General features: G+C 38.6%; 1 protein-coding gene across 2 annotated transcripts; it reads left to right on the top strand.

The window, feature by feature from the left end:
- Positions 1–720: 720 nt before the first annotated feature.
- Positions 721–19,511, top strand: LOC115747396 (UDP-glucose:glycoprotein glucosyltransferase). 2 transcript variants are annotated; one of them, XM_030683549.2, is made up of 37 exons: positions 721–1,026; positions 1,764–2,207; positions 2,313–2,466; positions 2,765–2,936; positions 3,146–3,219; positions 4,053–4,149; positions 4,210–4,322; positions 4,516–4,631; positions 6,031–6,088; positions 7,307–7,459; positions 7,527–7,625; positions 7,730–7,885; positions 7,978–8,046; positions 8,789–8,877; positions 9,036–9,198; positions 9,862–9,996; positions 10,084–10,189; positions 10,282–10,376; positions 10,481–10,593; positions 10,684–10,894; positions 11,065–11,133; positions 11,607–11,749; positions 12,475–12,576; positions 13,432–13,579; positions 15,535–15,591; positions 15,673–15,803; positions 15,971–16,059; positions 16,139–16,488; positions 16,575–16,664; positions 17,141–17,205; positions 17,455–17,557; positions 17,652–17,810; positions 17,911–18,051; positions 18,270–18,313; positions 18,406–18,520; positions 18,712–18,864; positions 18,954–19,511. In XM_030683549.2, exons 1-37 carry the CDS (start codon positions 872–874, stop codon positions 19,134–19,136), a joined length of 4,914 nt encoding a protein of 1,637 aa, XP_030539409.1. In that variant the 5' UTR covers positions 721–871; the 3' UTR covers positions 19,137–19,511. The 2 variants fall into 2 exon arrangements, with proteins under 2 accessions (XP_030539409.1, XP_030539408.1); XM_030683548.2 differs by having other exon boundaries at positions 2,310–2,466.
- Positions 19,512–19,778: the final 267 nt, after the last annotated feature.

The following is a 19,778-nucleotide window of genomic DNA, read 5'->3' as shown; positions in this document are numbered from 1 at the left end:
AAATAATTTAATAATTCATTCGTTATCATTGCTCGGTATATTTGACAAAAGAAAATATTCATAAAGTTTTTGTTCGCTGATAATGTTATCTTGTAATTTTGGTTAAAGATTTGAACTTCATAGCTTAAGACGACAATAATAAATTCATTCTTTATTTTTGTATGATTACGGTTAACTTAAAGAATAATGATAGATATCGGATATTGATTTTATAAATTTGATATATCAAATATCTTTTTTACAGATACGGTGTTATTCAATACTCACAGTCATTTACAACGTGTTAATTTATAAATTCGGCTCAACATATCCAATTCCACTTTTGCCAAAATATTTCTTCTTAGTAGATAAGTTCTCACTGGATTTTCTTACAAGAGCCAAAAATGAAATTTGTTATCTTCGTCTATTCTTCAATCTAAAGGAAGGGAATAACGTGAAACGATTTTACAAAAATACATGTTGTAAATTGTAAAAAATGATACTGAATTACTGACAAAAAAAATGGTAAAAAATGATAAGGAAAAAAGAGGAACGAAAGAACCCATCTCAGCGCCATCCGAGCAAAGTCCCCAAAATGCCCACGGCCTGCAACGTGGCACTTGGTTATTGGTTGCGACACGTACAGGAAGCATGTAGACGATCAGGAATCCAAGACCCTGCCTTGACTCACTTCCCAGCAGTGGCTTGACTTTCCCTCGCCGAGTCCACTCTTTTGCTCTCTCCTCTTTTTAAAACCTCCACATAACGAAGACGCGACGCGAGGCTTCGTGGAGTTTGCACTTCTCGATCGATCACTGACGCCACCAATCGGAATACGACTTCAATGTCGCGGTCGTAGCCACTCGAGGACGCGTCTCGTTTCAGAAGTGAGATGAAGACCAGGGTTAGATCTGGGTTTTGGATTGTCGTCGTCGTCTTGGTTTGTCTGGGGCTGGCGAGCGTTCATGGAGAGAATCGGAGACCCAAGAACGTGCAGGTCGCGCTTCGGGCCAAGTGGTCCGGCACTCCATTGCTCCTGGAAGCTGGGTATTTTTCCATCCGTATCCTCCTTTTCCGTTGACGAACACGTGTGGGCTTCGAATTTTGTCTTGTTCCTCCCCGATGATCGGATAGCTTCGGGAGTTTTATTCGCGATTTCTCTTGCGGCGCTCGTGTCACGAGTTTGGATTACCGGTTGTTTTGCTCCTGTTCATTTTTCCGATGGGTGAATTAATAAAATCGTATGGTTCGTGGGGCATTCATAGAATGGCGACATGGATTGAATTTGCAAATGTCGTTTCATCAGGATCGTCTTCAGGGCTCCTGTACCTGCCCACAAGCACGATTAAACATTTTGATCATTCTCCTCCTTTCAAAAGGGAAATCTCTTTCCGATGGACTTTTCCAAGTGTGCAGCACTGTTGTATCTAAGTTGCTTAAATTAGTTTATATGGATTTTTTCTTTGATAATCTGATTGTACTGTGAGTTCTTTGACAAGCACGTGTTCTCATCGTTTGGTGGGAAATTCACCTTACTGAATGCTATTTCCTTGTTATGTAGTTTTCTCATTTCACAGTCGCTGGACTAGTCAAAATGTAGTATACATTTCTTGTTCATACTTCTGAATAGGTTCACTTTTTGCATTTCCTCTTTTTTGCCCTTTTACTTGAATTTCCTGAGTCAAACATTTGGGCCTGGAGGATTTGTTACTCGAATTATTTAACCACATTTATCTGGAGTTTATTGTGCTATTCCTTTTAATTATTTCCATCTCTGTGATCAGTGAACTGCTATCAAAAGAATGGAAAGACCTCTTTTGGGAATTCATTGAGGTCTGGCTTCAGTCTGAGGGAAATGATGCCAACTCCTCTACAGCCCGGGATTGCCTAAAGAAAATTTTAGGGCATGGGAACTCTTTGATAGGTCATTCTTTGGCATCAATATTCGAATTCTCTCTTCTTCTCAGATCAGCATCGCCACGATTAGTGCTTTATAGGCAACTAGCCGAGGAGTCTCTCTCATCTTTTCCGTTGGCTGACAATGTTAGCTCCAGTGATGAGAACCCTGGGTTTCCTAGAGATATAGAGGGATTAAAGAAGAAGTTAGATTCCTTGCCTGTCGGTGAAAATGTGGATAGCCCAAACGGGAGATGTTGTTGGGTAGATACTGGAGGGGAACTGTTCTTCGATGTTGCAGAGCTAAAGTTCTGGCTTCAAAGTCCTGAACGGTGCATTCCACACTCTTGTTTCTAGACATTGTGGTGTTGCCATTATAAATTCGTTATGAATCGCATGGTCTCCTGATCAAACTTTGTTCGACATTCTGGCAGCAGTAATGGAGATGTTTTTCATCAGCCCAAACTCTTTGACTTTGACCATGTCTATTTGGACTCAAATATAGCAAGTCCAATTGCTATCTTATATGGAGCTCTTGGAAGTAACTGCTTCAAGGAGTTCCATGGTACTCTTGTTGATGCTGCTAAGAAGGTTAGTTTCGTTATCTAGAAGTCATTCCTCACCATGTCTCGGCCATCTTCTCAATTATCCTGATTTTTCTATGTAATACTCTGGGGGATATTACTGTTGACAATGTTGAGAGACTCATTTTGCAAGGGCATTCAGTTGATCATTTTTTAGAATGTATGGTGCCAGAATTGAATGCATAAATTCGAGAATTTCTTTAGAAAACTTCTAGTAGTTTGCCTCAACCGACCGCAATTCATTAAATGTTCATTTTTCTTTTGTGGGTCCTGCCACCGCTAACTCGTGACCTCAAAATCTACAGGGTGAAGTTATTTATGTTGTCAGGCCAGTATTGCCATCTGGCTGTGAATCAAAAGTTGGTGTTTGTGGTGCCCTTGGAACAGAAGATTATGTAAACTTGGGCGGTTATGGTGTGGAGCTTGCTCTGAAGAATATGGAATATAAGGCTATGGATGATAGTGCGGTGAAAAAAGGTCTGTAGTGGGACTAGATTTATATCTGATTCCATGCAAGCAAATGACATCATAATTCTATTCTTCCCTTAATATGTGTTAATCGTTCTATTTTGATTGCCAAAAGCTTCTGAGGTTTCTTTCATTAAGCAAAAGCCTTGAGGAAAGAGAAGAGGAGCTCAGACAGTACAATAGAGAGTTTTGTTGATGATTGCATAGTTTGATTTCAGGTGTCACTTTGGAAGATCCTCGGACAGAAGATCTTACGCAAGATGTTAGAGGATTCATATTTTCCAAGATCCTGGTATGTTATCCATAAGTTTAAGATAATCCACATTTTCCAACCTATGTTAGATTCAGAAATGACCTTATCACAGTCGTGTGTTTAGTGGAAAAAAAAAAAAAACGAATCTTGTTCTACTAAATAATGCCCATACCGCAAGCAAGAAGAGGCTTTATAAAAAGATGGTTGACATACTAATTTGAGTGCTTACGTTCTCTTCATTGTAAGGAAATTGTGTGGGACTACCCCCTAATGTTCTAAAAGATTAATCTTTTAGATAAATTGGTCATTTTATATTCAAGTACTCTGACACTCGCTCTCATGCTCATGCTTTACTTTGGCCTAAGATCAAAGCGTGGAAATATTTATTGGGGAGACAAATAAGGAGCGTGGAGATATTTGACCATAAGAACTCTTGCTTTGACATCATGTGACTTTGTGTGTGGGACTATTGCAAACTGTTTTAGATGTTTGAGCTTTTAAATGATTTTTTTTGTTTTTTAGGTTCATATTGAAATAAGGGACCTTGAGATATGGATTAAGACGGAATAGAAGTTGTTCTCTGAGATAGTCTAAGATGTACTATGATCTACCTATTCATGCAATAGCTTGAAGCATGCCGCTTTGGTCAGCCGTTTATGGACTGTAATTCTTTGTGGCATAGTGTTTTGGGAAGCTTGTGTGATAGCACGAACCACACTGCTGAGTTTCAACCATTTCTTGACTATGCTGCTTAGGTTCAACCCTTTCTTGACTATGTTTGTTTGTGACATAATGGTTTTTGGGATACATGTTGTTACTGGAGAAGGAAATGTTTTGTTGAATTGATTCCATTTTCAATTATCAATTTGCAGGAACGCAAGCCTGAGCTGACATCTGAAATTATGGCTTTTAGGGATTACTTATTATCAGCGACAGTATCAGATAGCCTTGATGTTTGGGAACTGAAAGGTATCTATTACGTTGATTTTTGATATTGTAATCTGTGTTTGATGACTTGCTTCTTTACAGATTTAGGACATCAGACTGCACAGAGAATAATTCATGCTTCAGATCCTTTGCAATCAATGCTGGAAATCAACCAGAATTTCCCTAGTGTAGTTTCGTCATTGTCACGGATGAAGGTAAATGTCCTAGTTTCAGGTTTTCTTTCTTCTGGACCAAAGCTTGCAAGATGATGTGTTTATATCTTCCTTTCTGCTTTGGGGTTCTCTTTTTCTTTCTTTTGGTTGTCACAAGACTTACTAGATTCTCTCAGAAAAGTAATGGGCACAATTCTTTCTTGATCCCTGACCCTGACTATTTTGGCACGTGCAGCTAAATGAGTCAGTGAAAGAAGAGATACTTGCAAACCAGCGAATGATCCCACCTGGGAAGGCTTTAGTGGCGCTGAATGGGGCTTTGATCAATATTGAAGATGTTGACCTATTCCTGTAAGGCTTTTCTACCCTCATACTGTTTTATCTGCACTTTTGGCTGAAAACCCCCTTTCTCCTCCCTGGATTTTCTATCATGACCATAACTATAGCTTCTGCCATTCCTGACTATCCCACTGCACCCCAAAGTTTCAGTTCGAAGCTTTGGTGGACATCCAGTTCCTACAGTTTTTGGATCCGAACATATCATATATAAGCATAGGACTGGTAAAGAAATTCGCATTTATGGGCATAATTATACTTATCTGAGCATTTCCATGTAAGTCAGTGCCTACTTAAGTTTATGTAAGCACCACTTGAAGCATCTATTTCGTTTGGGGAAGGGGCCAGGCGGTGTTGAAATTTCTGTGATGATATGTGCAAAATCGAAGCGGATAAAACAACTGGTTCGTGGTGAAGCTGTTAATCATCTCTGCACTCTAATTGCCTGTGTAGATCCACTATAGCTCACTTATGATGTAGTGCTTCATCACGATTTGCAAACTTAATGCATATACACATTAGAAAGCAACTTTTCCCTATAGCACCGTAGTGGGCCGACCGTGACAGGCTCACTCAAAATAAGGAGAAGTTATGGTTCAAAGCGGCCATCGGTCGCAGATGTGGAACTCCTATGGAACGTCCAGGGTGGTTGGCAACATCAAAGAAAGCAACTTATCTAGTTGCTCTTTCTGGTTTTACATGTCATATACTTTTGTCTACACATTTGGGATTGGGAAGACTGAACTTTGTTGTACCAACTGACTTGTATAATTTACATCATGTTTCTGAAATGGGTAATTGGAAAAGCAAATAATTTTAATCAGCTGGTAAACAGATTTTATGGGATCAGAGCTAAGAAACCTAGACATTTCTGTAGTTATGCTGGATACAGTGTTTTGAGCTTCTGGATGGCCTGCTGCCTTTGAAACATTCAACATTTAATGCTATTGTTGACTGACACACGGCTTGATTTGCGATCTTTATTTTTCCTTCCTTCTTTTCTTCTTTCTCTCCTCAACAGGCAAGGTGGATACCCTACCTTTCTGTTCGTCATGCTTTTTCTTTTTGGTCATTTATAGTGGCTTCCTTTTCTTGAAACAGAAAACCAGAATGATGTTTTAAATCAGAGGAAGCTGGCATCTATATTTCTTATTTACAAGACCATGGTCATGTACTTTTTTATAATGTTGTAGGTTTGATTTAAGAGGAAAGGTTGGATAATCTTTTAGAAAAAGATGCTTTATATATTGAGGTTTCTTACTTTGGCCATAATTTATGTTTCCTTCGATTCTATTCAACTTCTATTTCTATGTTTTCCTTTTTGCTGTGGAAGATTCTCTGTATCCTTTCAAAATTGATAATTTTTGCTGGTTTTAAATTGATGATGTCATGTTGCTCCTGTTGGCTGTGACAGGTTAATGGACTTGGTTCATCAGGATTTGTCTCTAGCTGACCAGTTTGCAAAGATGAAGGTAAATGGGCGTTGTTGTTGGCTTCTACACAGCTTGTGTAACTAAAATATTTTTTTTTCTTTTGACCAAGAAAACAGTTCATGTTCTGCCCTCCGCATATGATCATTCTCTTCGTCTTGGGAAATATCATACATGAAAATTGGAGAAGAATAATTATTACTGTTTTACCATTGAACAGCTGAGTCCACTGAGCTCTTTTCACTCAGGTTTCTGTGTTTGACAAGGACTCAGATTACTGGATATTTATATTTGTCAAAAAAATTTAGTAGGACTAATATAGTTGAATCATATTTGACACTTACCTGCATAGCAGACCTGAAAAGGATGCAGTACTTGCATGTACTAATTTCACTTCTTAGAGGAGCCACAATTAATGGGGTGCTGTTGTCATAATAGGGGAATAAAGTGTTTTGTACCTTTTTGTTGAGGCTTCCAGCATCTTAGCTTACAAATGTCTCTGACAGTAGCTTCATTTTTACTATTACCTCTGGCCTAGTTTATGATGGCTGGAGTGAGAGAATTATAAGTTTGTCTTTGCAAATCCGCTAAGATTGTAGAGTGATAACCTAGTTGCCAAATTATGTCCTATGTAGCACAACCTCACAAAATTCAAGGAAATCTTGCCATGATTCTAGGAGATGATTTTTTGTATTATGGTACTTGTGATGCTAGCTGTTGAGGAATATTTGTTATGCATAGTGTATGTGTCTGTTGTGAGAGGAAGTACTTTTTGTGAATAGAAGAGATTACTCACTCTTGAACCCTGGCCGAATGAATATTTGTTATACAGTGTATGTATCTGACCAAATGAATATTGTTATACATAGCTGTTGAGGAATATTTGTTATACATAGTGTATGTGTCTGTACAACTTCTTCTCCATTGCATCGTACTTGCACATGGTATCCAAGTCAGGTTTCACCCCAAATTTATTTTGCATGTGAGACTCCCCGTCCGTCAATTCGATGTGCTCTTCTCAGTCCGGTTTGCACGTGGGCCTATATCCATGAAGTTTGTTTACTTATAAAAGAAACGTAATAGGTGGAATGAAAATCCCTTGTGGAAACAGAACTATGTGTTTTGTGGAAGCACTTTTTTCTTGATAGCTTTTGTTCGTTGTTTTTTCGTTTGAGTATTCGGCCAAACTGTAGTTGAAGTGAGTGAAGCTTGTTCCACATTTGGCAACTAAAGTGGATTTGACATTCCTTATGCCTGCAGATTCCCCAAAGTGCTATCGTGAAACTCTTGAGAACTTTGCCCCCTCCTGAGTCCAACATGTTCCGGATTGATTTTCGTTCAAGTCACGTTCATTATCTTAACAACTTGGAGGAGGATCCCATGTATAGGCGATGGAGGAGTAACATAAATGAGGTAGTCATTTTCTTGTCCAATCTCTCGCTTAATGGCTCAACTTTCACTATATGGTTTTGTTGTACAGATATTGATGCCTGTTTTCCCTGGACAATTACGTTACATCCGCAAGAATCTTTATCATGCTGTTTATGTCATTGACCCAGGCTCTGTCTGTGGCCTTGAGGCAAGTTCTGATGTCATCCCGAATTGTATTTCCTCTTTTTTATTCATGACCATCTTGCAGTGAGTGACAGCTTGTTTGATTTCCTATTCTTGGCCATCTTGCAGTCAATTGACATGGTTACATCTTTGTACGATAATAATTTTCCCGTGAGATTTGGTGTGATACTCTATTCTTCCAATTTCATAGAGAAGTCTGAGATAAACAGGGTCTCACTGCATGCTGAGGATAATGGCGGTCAAACTGAGGATCTATCCAGCTTGGTACTTTCTCTTTTTTATTTATAGTGTTATTCAGTGTTGTTTAAACAAATAAGAAAAACTGATGACACATCATCTGTTTGTTTTTGGCACAGATAATAGGGCTTTTCCTTTATATCGAGGAAAATCATGGAATTCACTTGGCCTTCCAGTTCTTGAGCAGTGTACGGTTTGACTGAAAAACTTGATGTTTGAAGCATATTGGTGTATCATATTTTTGTAATATGGACCTGATGGGTTGTGCCCACAAGGCTTTTATTTTGTGCATTTTCTTTGAAGATTTTCAGTGCTGTAGCTTTTGATATGTTCTGTTGGTTGAAGGACAAAACACTTTTGGTCGAAGCACCTTGGGTGGGTTCTTTTGCTCCGTGCAAGAACCATAATAATTAAAATGCTGTCTGTGAGTGCGGACAGCAGACATGCCTTGAACTTTTCATCCATGAAACATTAGGAAGAACCAGAGAAAAAAAGTTCCGGATGAAGAAAATTAGGTTTTGCATCTGATAGTTCCCTGCATTCATTCATTTTGGGTAGTGTTGAGAGAAAAAACTGAACTGAATGCCTGCTTATGTCAATGTGACCCCAAGCTATCTATCTATAATAAAGCCAAAGGGCCGAAATTACAGTATTGCCCTTATTTCTGCTATTCATAAAATAATAAAGAAAATAGACAAATTTGCTCCCATTGGCCAAATACTCTCAACAGCTAGTTTTATGAATTGTTTATGCCATGGATAATTGGCTTATAAAAGATTTGCATTTATTGCTCTAAACAGCTAAATAAATGAGTTTTCTCCTATTTTTGTTTGCTCACACTTTGTCTATCTACCATAATGTCCATGTTCATATTTTGTGAAGCGATTGCATTCAATGCAAGTTTGTCTTTTTCATGTTTTTACTATCCAGATCAACAGAGTCCGGATTGAGTCTTCAGATTCTGAAGATGATACTCTTGAAAGGCACCATGTGGAAGGAGCGTTTGTAGACACAGTGCTGTAAGTCTGTCTGATGTAGCTTGGCATAATCTTAACCTGCTATATACTGATTTTCCCTCCCTCTCCTATATTTCTCCGCGTCGTGAGCTCAATGGACAACAGAAGAGGTATTCTCTTCTTTACATCTTTCCAACTGACATGATTTACTGTGTTGGTAGACCAAAGGCAAAATCTCCACCACAAGACATTCTATTGAAGCTGGAAAACGATAAAAAATTTCATCTATTACCTCAAGAGAGCTCCATGTTTGTTTTTAAGCTGGGGTTGGCTAAGAGGGGCTGTTGTCTCTTGATGAATGGTCTTGTCCTAGATGCTAACGAGGTACTTTCTCTCAAGAGAAGTGGCTTCCTTTTCATTGATAATTGTGCACCCATCTTTTTCTTGGCATGGCATCTCTCTTGGATCTTTTCTCTGTCAAATTCAAGAAGGCACGTTTGTAAATCGTCTTTAGAAATATGTAAGTATCTAGATAAGTGCTTGAAACTTCTCGCTTATATTGGACAGCAAGTTCTGATGGTGATTTTTAAACTGGCTTATTTCTGGCAGATTATATTTGTTTGGTGTGATCTTATATGATTGGAGAGGCACAATGTCTTTTGGTCTTTTTGGGAAATGTACAATTTGCTTCAATAAGAGCTTGAAACTTCTTCATCCAAACGGCAAGTTCTGATAGGGGTTTTTAAACTGGCTCATATCTAGCAGTTATACTGGTTCTAGTTGTAGACTCAAAATATTTGTAGGTATTCTTTGGAAATGTAAAGAGCTTGAAATTTCTTCCTCATACCGAACAGTATGTTTTGATGGGGACTTTTAGACTGGGTCATTTCTAGCTGATTATACTAGTTTTTTGAGTGATGTTTGTGCGTTTGTCAAGCAATGAACTATTTTGTTTCTACTTCATCAAGAATTTGCGACTCCTTTTAATAATCTGTAGGCAATTTAGCTCTTTTGTTTCTTATATCTTCACTGGTTCACTATTTTCAGGAGGCTCTCATGAATGCAATGAACGACGAGCTTCCAAAAATACAGGAGCAAGTTTATTTCGGGCACATAAATTCCCACACTGATGTGCTTGATAAGTTTTTATCGGAAAGTGGTGTGAGCCGCTATAACCCTCTGGTGCGTGATTCAAGTTAGGGAGATGGTAGATTACTTAGCTAGCTTATTAGTATATTCACTGTCCCTTGATTTTATGTACTCCCATAGATCATTGCTGACAGCAAAGCAAGACCACGTTTCGTGTCTCTCTCATCGCTTGTTCTCCAAGGAAAATCTGTCCTAAATGAGATCAACTACTTGCATTCTTCTGAGAGTAAGCAGCACTTCATTTTCCCACTTTAGTATTTGCGTCTCTAGTCGTCTCATTTTTTTAGCTAATGAGGACCCTTTATGCAAATTCTATAGCCATGGATGATCTGAAGCCTGTATCTCATCTTCTTGCAATTGATGTGACATCAGAGAAAGGGATGAAGTTACTTCGCGAAGGAATAAGATATCTGGTTATTTTACTTCTAAGACGCAGGAATCTTTTTTTGATAATCTATTTTCATGCCAAAATCGTATTCCTACACTGATGTTCTCGAATGCTTGCATCAAAATGCAGATGGGAGGGTCTAAAATTGCTCGTTTAGGAGTGTTGTTCAATGCTAATCAGAGTGCTGATTCATCTAGTCTGCTGTTTGTGAGAGTTTTTGAATTTACTTTATCATCTTATAGGTTGGTCAAACATTCATCATTCTGTAAATTTTGACTTTCTGTCTATGAAGCACATTCGCATTTTGAACTTTTACTTGTGGTATCATGCAGCCACAAGGAAGGAGTTCTGTACTTTTTGGATCAGCTGTCTTCATTTTATGAGAACAAGTATGTACTTTCTTCTTCAATAGCCGCTGAAAGCACTCAAGAATTCATGGATAAGGTGTATGAGCTGGCTGATGAAAATGGATTATCTTCTGATGCCTTCAAATCGATGCTACTAGAATTTTCTGTCAACAAGATTAGAGGAGATCTGAATAAGGTACTGTGATCATGTAATTCATTTTGGTGAATGGAGATTTTTTGTTTCTCCGTTTTCTAGCGTAAATTGTGTGAGAATTACTGTAGTCATTAGGCTTCTGAAATGTTTGCCTTTAAATGTTCCTTTTTCCGTTCGTGATTACAGAAGTTTCTGCTAATGATTATATGCAGGTTGCACAATGTTTGTATAAACTACTTGGCTCTGGATCCAATGTTAATGCAGTCATCACCAATGGAAGGGTAAGTTTCATAAGACATATTGCAAGATTTGTTGCTCCAGGACAACAAATAAGAAGTGCAGTCTCGTTTGAAGAAAGTTTTGATCAAGTCGCTGACCAGAATCACTTGTTCAGCCTGCATCTTAGTAAATGAAATGCTGAAATGCACTAGTCTTTGTCTGATCTTGATTTTAATTGATTAAAGACCTTACGTGATAATGTGATGAGTGCGAAGAACATAGTCACATCGTCTGAAATTTCTCTTCTCAAAGAGGAACATAGGAATTACTCTCCTTGCCCTCTAAACAGTTGGACATAGTTGCTCCTGCTTCATTTAGTCAGATTGTATGTGTATATTCTTGCATGGATCAAGTACTTTTGACACTTTGATTTACTGATTTGTTTTTTTACTGCTGCTTTACATACTATTTCATTGCTTTCTATAAATGTTGGGCAATGATGACCATTTAATAAGAACCTTTATGATGTAAACAGGTGTTGTATCCTGTTGAAGACACTTTTTTGAGCGATGATCTACGACTTCTTGAGTCCGTGGAGTTTAACCAGCGAATCAAATACATAACGGAAATTATTCAAGGGGTAGAGTGGCAAGATATAGATCCCAACTTGCTAACAAGGTTAGAGAGTATACTGTCTTTGCTGCTAGTTATTTTTCAATTGGCGTGTTCGCCCTCCGCCCTCCAACCCCAACAAAATATGATAGAGACGGGTGTAAGACTCTCAGTCTGGTCCGAACGAAACAAAAAACATGATGCGCTCTTTTCCTGATGGATAATTAATTAAAGGCTTACTTGCAGGTTTCAATAGCATTTTCCTCTTCGGTTCTTGAAGGTTGCATATCTTTGGGAAATGCTATAAAGACATGGACAAAACCTTTAAGAAAGGATGTTTTATGGCATTTTAGGGAGTCTTAGAATCGAATCCAATTTTTTCCATTATTTTCGTATCCGTAATAGTGCGAAATAATAAACGAAGTGCAATGGGGCAAGATAATTTATGTGGCGCATTCCACTTCGTGGGGGAGAAGTCCTTCCATTCCTCTCTTGTCAGCCTCCAAGCCTTTTATGGTTTTGTGCGATGTCTTGTTATTCTATTTCTTGATATCCAAGCCTATCAATACTATGGAACCAACACTTTCATAGCAATTCTACGGAATCACCGCTTTCCAACAAAGCTTGTAATGTTTTTTTTTCTTATTAATTAAAGTAATTTTTTATATGTTTATATAACAAACAGAAGCTGATGCATTTGTGGCTAACAAATATGTTTCTAGAATTTAGTTCATTTGATCCATCGTTTTAGGTGACTTTACTTTTACTTACAACTTTTTTTCTATTTGCAGTAAATTTATTAGTGATGTTATTATGTTTGCATCATCTGCAATGGCCCTGCGCGAACGGAGTTCTGAAAGTGCACGATTTGAGGTTTTGAATGCTCAGAACAGGTAAATATTGTGTAAATTCTGTATTGCTTGGTGAAAACGTATATAGCTTCATGGAGAGGCTTTTCACAAGACTTTGGGTTGAATGAAATGTTTGTGGCTTCTCTACATTTTCTTGTGTCATGCTGCTTTTTCCTTTTATCGTGTTAATTTTAAATGTTATGAGGTAATGTGTATAAAGCTGCTAATAGCGAACTCTAAATGCATTGATGGCAGCATTAGGTTCTTTACTATGAAGTAAGAAGTGAGTGATCACAGTGGCCCTTTTGAGTTAAGAATGGCGAATTTAGAAAGCAGCCTGATTTGGAGTTCAGTCTGAGTCCTTAAGATTGATAGAGGTGGAGTAATTCTAAATTTGTAGTGGTGATTCTAGACCAATCCGTCCGAGGATTTCCAAGTTGATCTGATTGATTGATCTAATTTTGATTGTTGGATTGTGCAATCCATAACGAGAAGTATGAAGTTTGATAAGGAATCCTGAAATGTGCAACTCATCCTCTTTTGATCATCAGTTTGAGTGGAAATTGTTCATCCAGCTGTAATGGACCCAAAAATATGGCTTCTGTCCTTTGGCCCCTTCTCCTTTTTGTTGGCTGTGGGAATCTGAGTTTAAGGTCCAGAGGTTTTTTTCCTTTTAGAAGGCAACTATTGTGAGAACCTGGGACCAGAAAAAAACAATTTGCCACATGTTGGCCGATAAATTTAATGTAGGCAAATATTATTTGCTTTTCTTTTTGGTGAGACTATTAGATTCTGCCAATCTTCCTCCTTTTTTAATTTCTAAGAGCCTGTGCCTTTAATTCTGTAAGTATGTGTTGATCTCTGTTTATAACTTCTAATCACATTGTTTGTTTTCAGCGCGGTTTTGTTGGGGGATGCAAATGCTAGTGTCCATGTTGATGCAGTCATTGATCCTCTGAGTCCATCTGGGCAGAAGCTAGCTTCGCTTCTTCGCATCTTGTGGAAGTATGTTCAACCAAGTATGAGAATTGTACTCAATCCCATGGTGAGTAAAAATAAAGATCTCTCCAGAGCATTTTTTTATAAGAGCTTAATTCGTGTTCTTTTCGTGTTATTTGAAGGAGTAAATAAGATCTTAGTAGCTTTCTTCTTGTAAAAGTCCTTGCTATGCCAATACCTAAGGCATGTTGTTATCACTCGGTCTCCTGCCAAGAAGCCATTGCATTCAACAGATAGCAAACTCGAGAAGTTGAATGACAGTACATTGAAGTTGATGGTTGTCTTCGTCATACGTGAATCCTGAAGAAGCTATGTGATTTATCATTTTCTCTGGTCAAGCTTGCTGCTTGAAAGCAGGAGTTTCTGTTATCTTCGTAAATGAAAGTGTTCTTCAAATTCAGCATTACGTTCTCGATGAAATTGCCATGCCCCATAACTGGACCCTACCCACAACAACCCCCCCTTCCCTCCAAAAAAAAAAACAAAAGACACAACAAAAACCAGGAGCAGTCAGAGAACCAGGCCGACCTGGTGTTGACCTGGTCCATTCAATCAACCCCGTGAAGGGTCAAACCTGTTTGATCAAATCTGCATGAGAGTTGTTTGGCTGGAGCGAATTTGAACCCCTAACATCTGCATTTGAGTGTTACTGCTCTACCACTTTGCCAACAGCACAATTTAATAACTAGGAAGGCACTAAATAATATGGCTCTGCCCCCACTTAAAAACAGAGTGAAGCTGATTCTGAGGAAATGTGAACATGCATCTTCACTGGGAAGGGAGGAGCACCCGCCTTTCCTATCTGACCTTTGCTGACTTTGACGATGTTATTGTATGTGTCTATTTTATACATTGTATCTTAAATTTGCTGACATCACCTTTAATCAACCTGTTGACTCTGGTTGAATCATGAATTGCTGCCCAGACTGGTTTTTGCACCAGTTCGTGCTTAAATGCACTGGTGCCGGCAGCCAGCTGGATTTTGATTCTAGCTAAACAGTCTATATGGGATGAGCAATTGAGAGAGGGGGGGCTCAGTTTTTGCAAAAGGCTGACGATAACAAGAATGTTGGCATGAAGCAACTGATCATAAGTAGTTTGCGAGGCTTCGTGTCACATGGATTAGGCATTACATATTATGGACTTCCATGTTGGGCCTTTAATAGGAGTGATTGTAGGGCTGAAGCTAGGTCTATTTGGAGTTACTTTTACTTTGTACTATGTTATTTTCTTTCCACACGGCGATTTGGATTAGTTTTATTTAATGTCAAGTATCTTAAATCTTTCAGAAAATACACAGATTTACAAGTAGAGTTTTTACAATCTTTTTCAAATCTTAATGTTTCCTTTTTACGATTTCAAATTTTGGGAAGAAAATCTATGGCAATTTTTTAAAAAAAGGGGACAAGCGTACCCTAGAGGAATTGATGAAAGACAAATAGGGTAAAATTCTAGTGCGCTTTCCTGTTTGGTTCAGGCCATTTGGGTTTATAACATTCACATTTTAATTGAACCTGTCTATAGGAGATGGCCCGAAACTTGAACTGGACATGATTAGATCTGAAATTTTCATATCACGGATGTTCTTTCAGTTATTCGGGTTTCGGACACGCATACATGTGACATAGCAAGATTTTGAGGCATGATGTCATATATTGTGGGATCGGAAATTGTGTATAGTGATAACAATTGACGTGCGAGAGTATAATGTTGAGTCAATGGAAAAGCTGTGAATCTGAGATTGCATGGCAAATTTTTTTGTTGATGCGCCCGGGAGGAACTAAGTCTATTGTTCTTAATTCCGCAATAAATATGCATGTTGTCTTGTTGTTGGCTTTGCTTTTGTTGTCTCTGTTTTTCTCAACTTTACAGAAACCATACCTGATATTGCATTAGCAATCATGCAAGTTGCATGTTTGACCAAGTTCTGGATTCCTTTTGCATCTATTACTTGGTTTGACAGAACTTGGGCATTTTACTGTCGTTACGGTTGCATTGCAGAGTTCCCTTGTGGATCTTCCTTTGAAGAATTATTACAGATATGTGGTGCCGACAACGGTATCATCGATCTCGAATATCTTTAAAATTTCTCAAGCTTAACTTGACAATTGTTATTCTAACTTCCATTTCGATTTGCAGGAGGATTACAGCAGTGTTGACTACTCAATAAATGGACCTAGAGCTTTCTTTGCAAATATGCCGTTGTCCAAAACTCTCACCATGAATCTTGATGTTCCTGAGCCATGGCTTGTAGAGCCTGTCATTGCTGTGTATGATACTCTTCTACAAATTAGCAAAAATGGATCTCTCACATTAAATGATTTGCAGGACGCATTTTCTATAAGCGAAGATTTTTTTTGGTGCATCATCTTTTCTGGTTGACTGCATAAATTGTTCATTTTGTTTTTAATTCCGGTTCCAATCCTAAATGCTTCAGCCATGACCTGGATAACATTTTGCTCGAGAATCTTGGAGAGACGAGAACCCTGCAAGCTGTCTTTGAGCTCGAGGCACTTGTCCTAACTGGTGAGATGGAGTTCAGCCTTTCTAACTTATTGAATGCCTGCTTATTTATATTTACCATCTCATGGGCTGCCTAACTCAGGTCATTGTTCTGAGAAAGACCATGAACCTCCTCGTGGCCTTCAGTTGATTCTTGGAACAAAGAGCAAACCGCACCTGGTTGATACCCTTGTTATGGCCAACTTGGGTTATTGGCAGATGAAAGTTTCTCCTGGGGTTTGGTACCTACAACTTGCTCCAGGCAGAAGTTCCGAGCTTTATATTCTGAAGGAAGATGATGGGGGAAGTCGAAATGAGCCTTCACTAAAGCGTATCACGATTAATGATTTGCGGGGAAAGGTAGTTCATATGGAAGTAGTGAAAAAGAAAGGCAAGGAAGATGAAAAGTTACTAGTTTCAAGCGATGATGAGCGCCAATCACAAGAAAAGAGAGTCAGTTCTCTTCTTTTTTTTCTTCTTTGGATATTGTTCTCTTCAGTATAGCTTGTCCACTGATGAAGCTGTTCTAAACTTTTTAGGGAACCGAGAATTGGAACTCTAACATACTGAAATGGGCATCTACTTTACTCGGTGGCAGTGAGCAATCAGGGAGTAGAAGTATGGCTGAAGTAAGTTTTCTCTGTAGTTTTTAATCTTTGGTGCCTAACATGTCAAATAGCAGTGAAAGCCAAGCAATGGAGCGAACTTTATTCTTCGATCAGTAGATATTTGACACTGTTAAGTCAGTAAGCTATTTTTGGTGGCTAATGGGGTGATATTTCCATCTGTATATTGTGATCTAACACAGAGGGTTGTAATACCTATTCATTTCATGTCTTGAAGGTCACCAACTCAAACAAGTGGTAAATTTGGCACTCTCAACCATGCCTACGTTTGACCCAAAAAAAAGAAAAAAACCATGCCTATTAAGTCTTCCACATCTCGACTCCCATCTTATGGAGCAGTTTCTCATTTCAAAATTTTCACGTCGTGTTTCATTTTATGGACACAGAAGGAAAGAAAATGGAAACAGTTTTTCATGTGAGGTATAGACAGAGCAAGTTTCTAACCTATTTTCATTGTATTTCTGACTCTATTTCCCTAGGAGCATGGGAAGGGTGGAAGGCATGGAAAACCTATTAACATTTTTTCTATTGCTTCTGGGCACCTGTAAGAATTCCTTTTAACATCTTTCTGTTATTGTTGAGATGATTGTACGCATAATTTATCAATTGTTTGTAAAGTTTAGTTTTCATGTCCTGAAGTACCTTCTCATAATGTATAATTATTATTGAGCATAACAATCGGTATCAAGTGCCAGCTTCATGGTAAAATATGTTTGTAGTAGTACATCACGATAGGACTAATAGTTTTTCTTTGTTGTCCCAGCTTTAACATTTTCATGGCATCTTATGGCAGGTACGAACGTTTCTTGAAAATCATGATCTTGAGTGTCCTCAAGAATACACAGCGCCCTGTGAAATTTTGGTTCATAAAGAATTATCTCTCCCCTCAATTTAAGGTTTATTCTGTCTCTCTTAATAGCCTCTACCCTCTCTAAAACTAAGAGAGGTAAATCATTATACTTGCTTACTTTTCTGCATTGAACTTCACAGGATGTGATCCCACATATGGCTCATGAGTATGGTTTCGATTATGGATTAATCACCTACAAGTGGCCTACATGGCTACATAAGCAGAAGGAAAAGCAAAGGATTATATGGGCATATAAAATTTTGTTCTTGGATGTCATCTTTCCCCTTTCTCTAGAGAAGGTGACATGTGATATCTATGACTTTGCCTTTTGACTGTCTACTCCATGCTATTTTCAGTTCTCTATGACATCTAAATTATATTTATCCCTCTTTGCAACAGGTTATATTTGTTGATGCAGATCAGGTGGTGCGAGCAGACATGGGAGAACTTTATGACATGGATCTGAAAGGAAGACCACTTGCATATACTCCTTTTTGTGACAACAACAAGGAAATGGATGGATATCGCTTTTGGAGACAAGTACAAAACTATTCTTGATTTTTATTCCAAGCAATAGAAGGCCTTCACCTTTTCAAATCAGTCTGTTGTTGTGTTCTATTCCAAGCAATAGAAGGCTCTTGCCCTTTCAGATCAATCTTTTCTTGTGTTTTATGACAAGCAATAGAAGGCTCTTGCCCTTTCAGATCATTAGTGACTACATCCCTAAGTGAGTTTTTCTATTATTCTCACAAAAACAGGGTTTCTGGAAGGAGCACTTACATGGAAGACCATATCATATAAGGTAGGTTTTTTTGGCAGTTCCACTGTGTCCTTAGGATCCTTTTGGCTCGGTTGGTATCATATATTGGATTGAATTGTGATGTCATTCTGCAGTGCTCTATACGTTGTTGATTTGGTGAAATTTCGAGAGACTGCAGCAGGAGATAACCTGAGAGTGTTCTATGAATCTCTCAGCAAGGATCCAAACAGTCTGTCCAATCTTGACCAGGTCGGTTCTTGAATAATAAACTGCAAATTCTTCAGCATGAGAGATTCTTATGTATTTGAATATTGTGTGAGCTTATAGTTGCATCTCTCTGAGGAAATTCTTGCGAGGTGTTAAATTAGGAAGCACTGCTTAATATTTCACGAGCATAGACATATTAGTTGTTTATCTAAGTGCCATCTCCCATGCTTCAGGATCTCCCGAATTATGCTCAGCACACGGTGCCAATCTTCTCATTACCCCAAGAATGGCTGTGGTGTGAATCCTGGTGCGGTACAGCCACCAAATCCAAGGCAAAGACCATAGATCTTTGCAACAATCCTATGACAAAAGAACCCAAGCTTCAGGTAAGTTCATTGGGTTGGGTTTGTTCTTTTCCCACTGCCAAAATGTTTCATATAGTTTTGATGTAATTTTGTTTTTGTTGTCCTCTCAGGGTGCGAAGAGAATAGTTTCTGAATGGCCTGATCTCGACTTAGAGGCAAGAACGTTTACTGCAAAAATTCTTAAGGATGAATTTGAGCTTCAAGAAGCAGGGGCTTCGGATAAGTCGCACGATTCACAGGGTGATGAGCCATCGGTAGAGGAACTTGACCTTGAATCTAAGTCAGAGCTGTAGAGGCATGATGCCATCTAAATATTATGCTCATTCAGCCACGACGTGATTGATCCCAATGCTGATCGAGGCTCGAGGGGTGACGTGTCAGCAAAGAATTGCATCAACTAAGCAAGACAAGTGGTTATGGTGTGAGGATACTATTGAGGTGGAGACGGAGACGGAGATGTGCACCATACGATCAAAGAAAATGAGGTCATTGGGAGGCTGTGAGAAAGGCTAGTTAGCGAGCTATCCTTTTTAAGTTTTTGAAAATCAGCCTGATAATCTTATTTAACTGGCCTATTTGCAAACGCATGAAATGATGCCCTTGATTGTGGAATTTCTTCTTCGATGATCAAACCACGGGTGACATGCCAACATTCCGGTTTTGTCAGATAGGAAAAGTTGTAATTTTTTTTGGTAGATTTAACTTTTTTTGGGGATGTTCGATTCTTGCAAGGAATAGAGAGTGGGCCTGAGGGTTTTGCTTTAACCTGATCTCAGGTCTCAGCGCAGCTCTTTCTAACCGAAAACATCATTGAGCCCCGGCCTGACCAAATTTTGGGCCCCTGAATACAGCCATTCATTGCCCCTTGTCCTTTAAAATTTCCCAACCTTGCAGCCCGGAGTGTTGTAATTGCTGGGCCATATGGACCTTTCTCT

Source organism: Rhodamnia argentea, chromosome 11 (genome assembly GCF_020921035.1).
Source record: "Rhodamnia argentea isolate NSW1041297 chromosome 11, ASM2092103v1, whole genome shotgun sequence".
NCBI lineage: Eukaryota > Viridiplantae > Streptophyta > Magnoliopsida > Myrtales > Myrtaceae > Rhodamnia > Rhodamnia argentea.
Note: the sequence above shows the minus strand (reverse complement) of the source record. Positions and strands in the feature narration are given on the sequence as shown.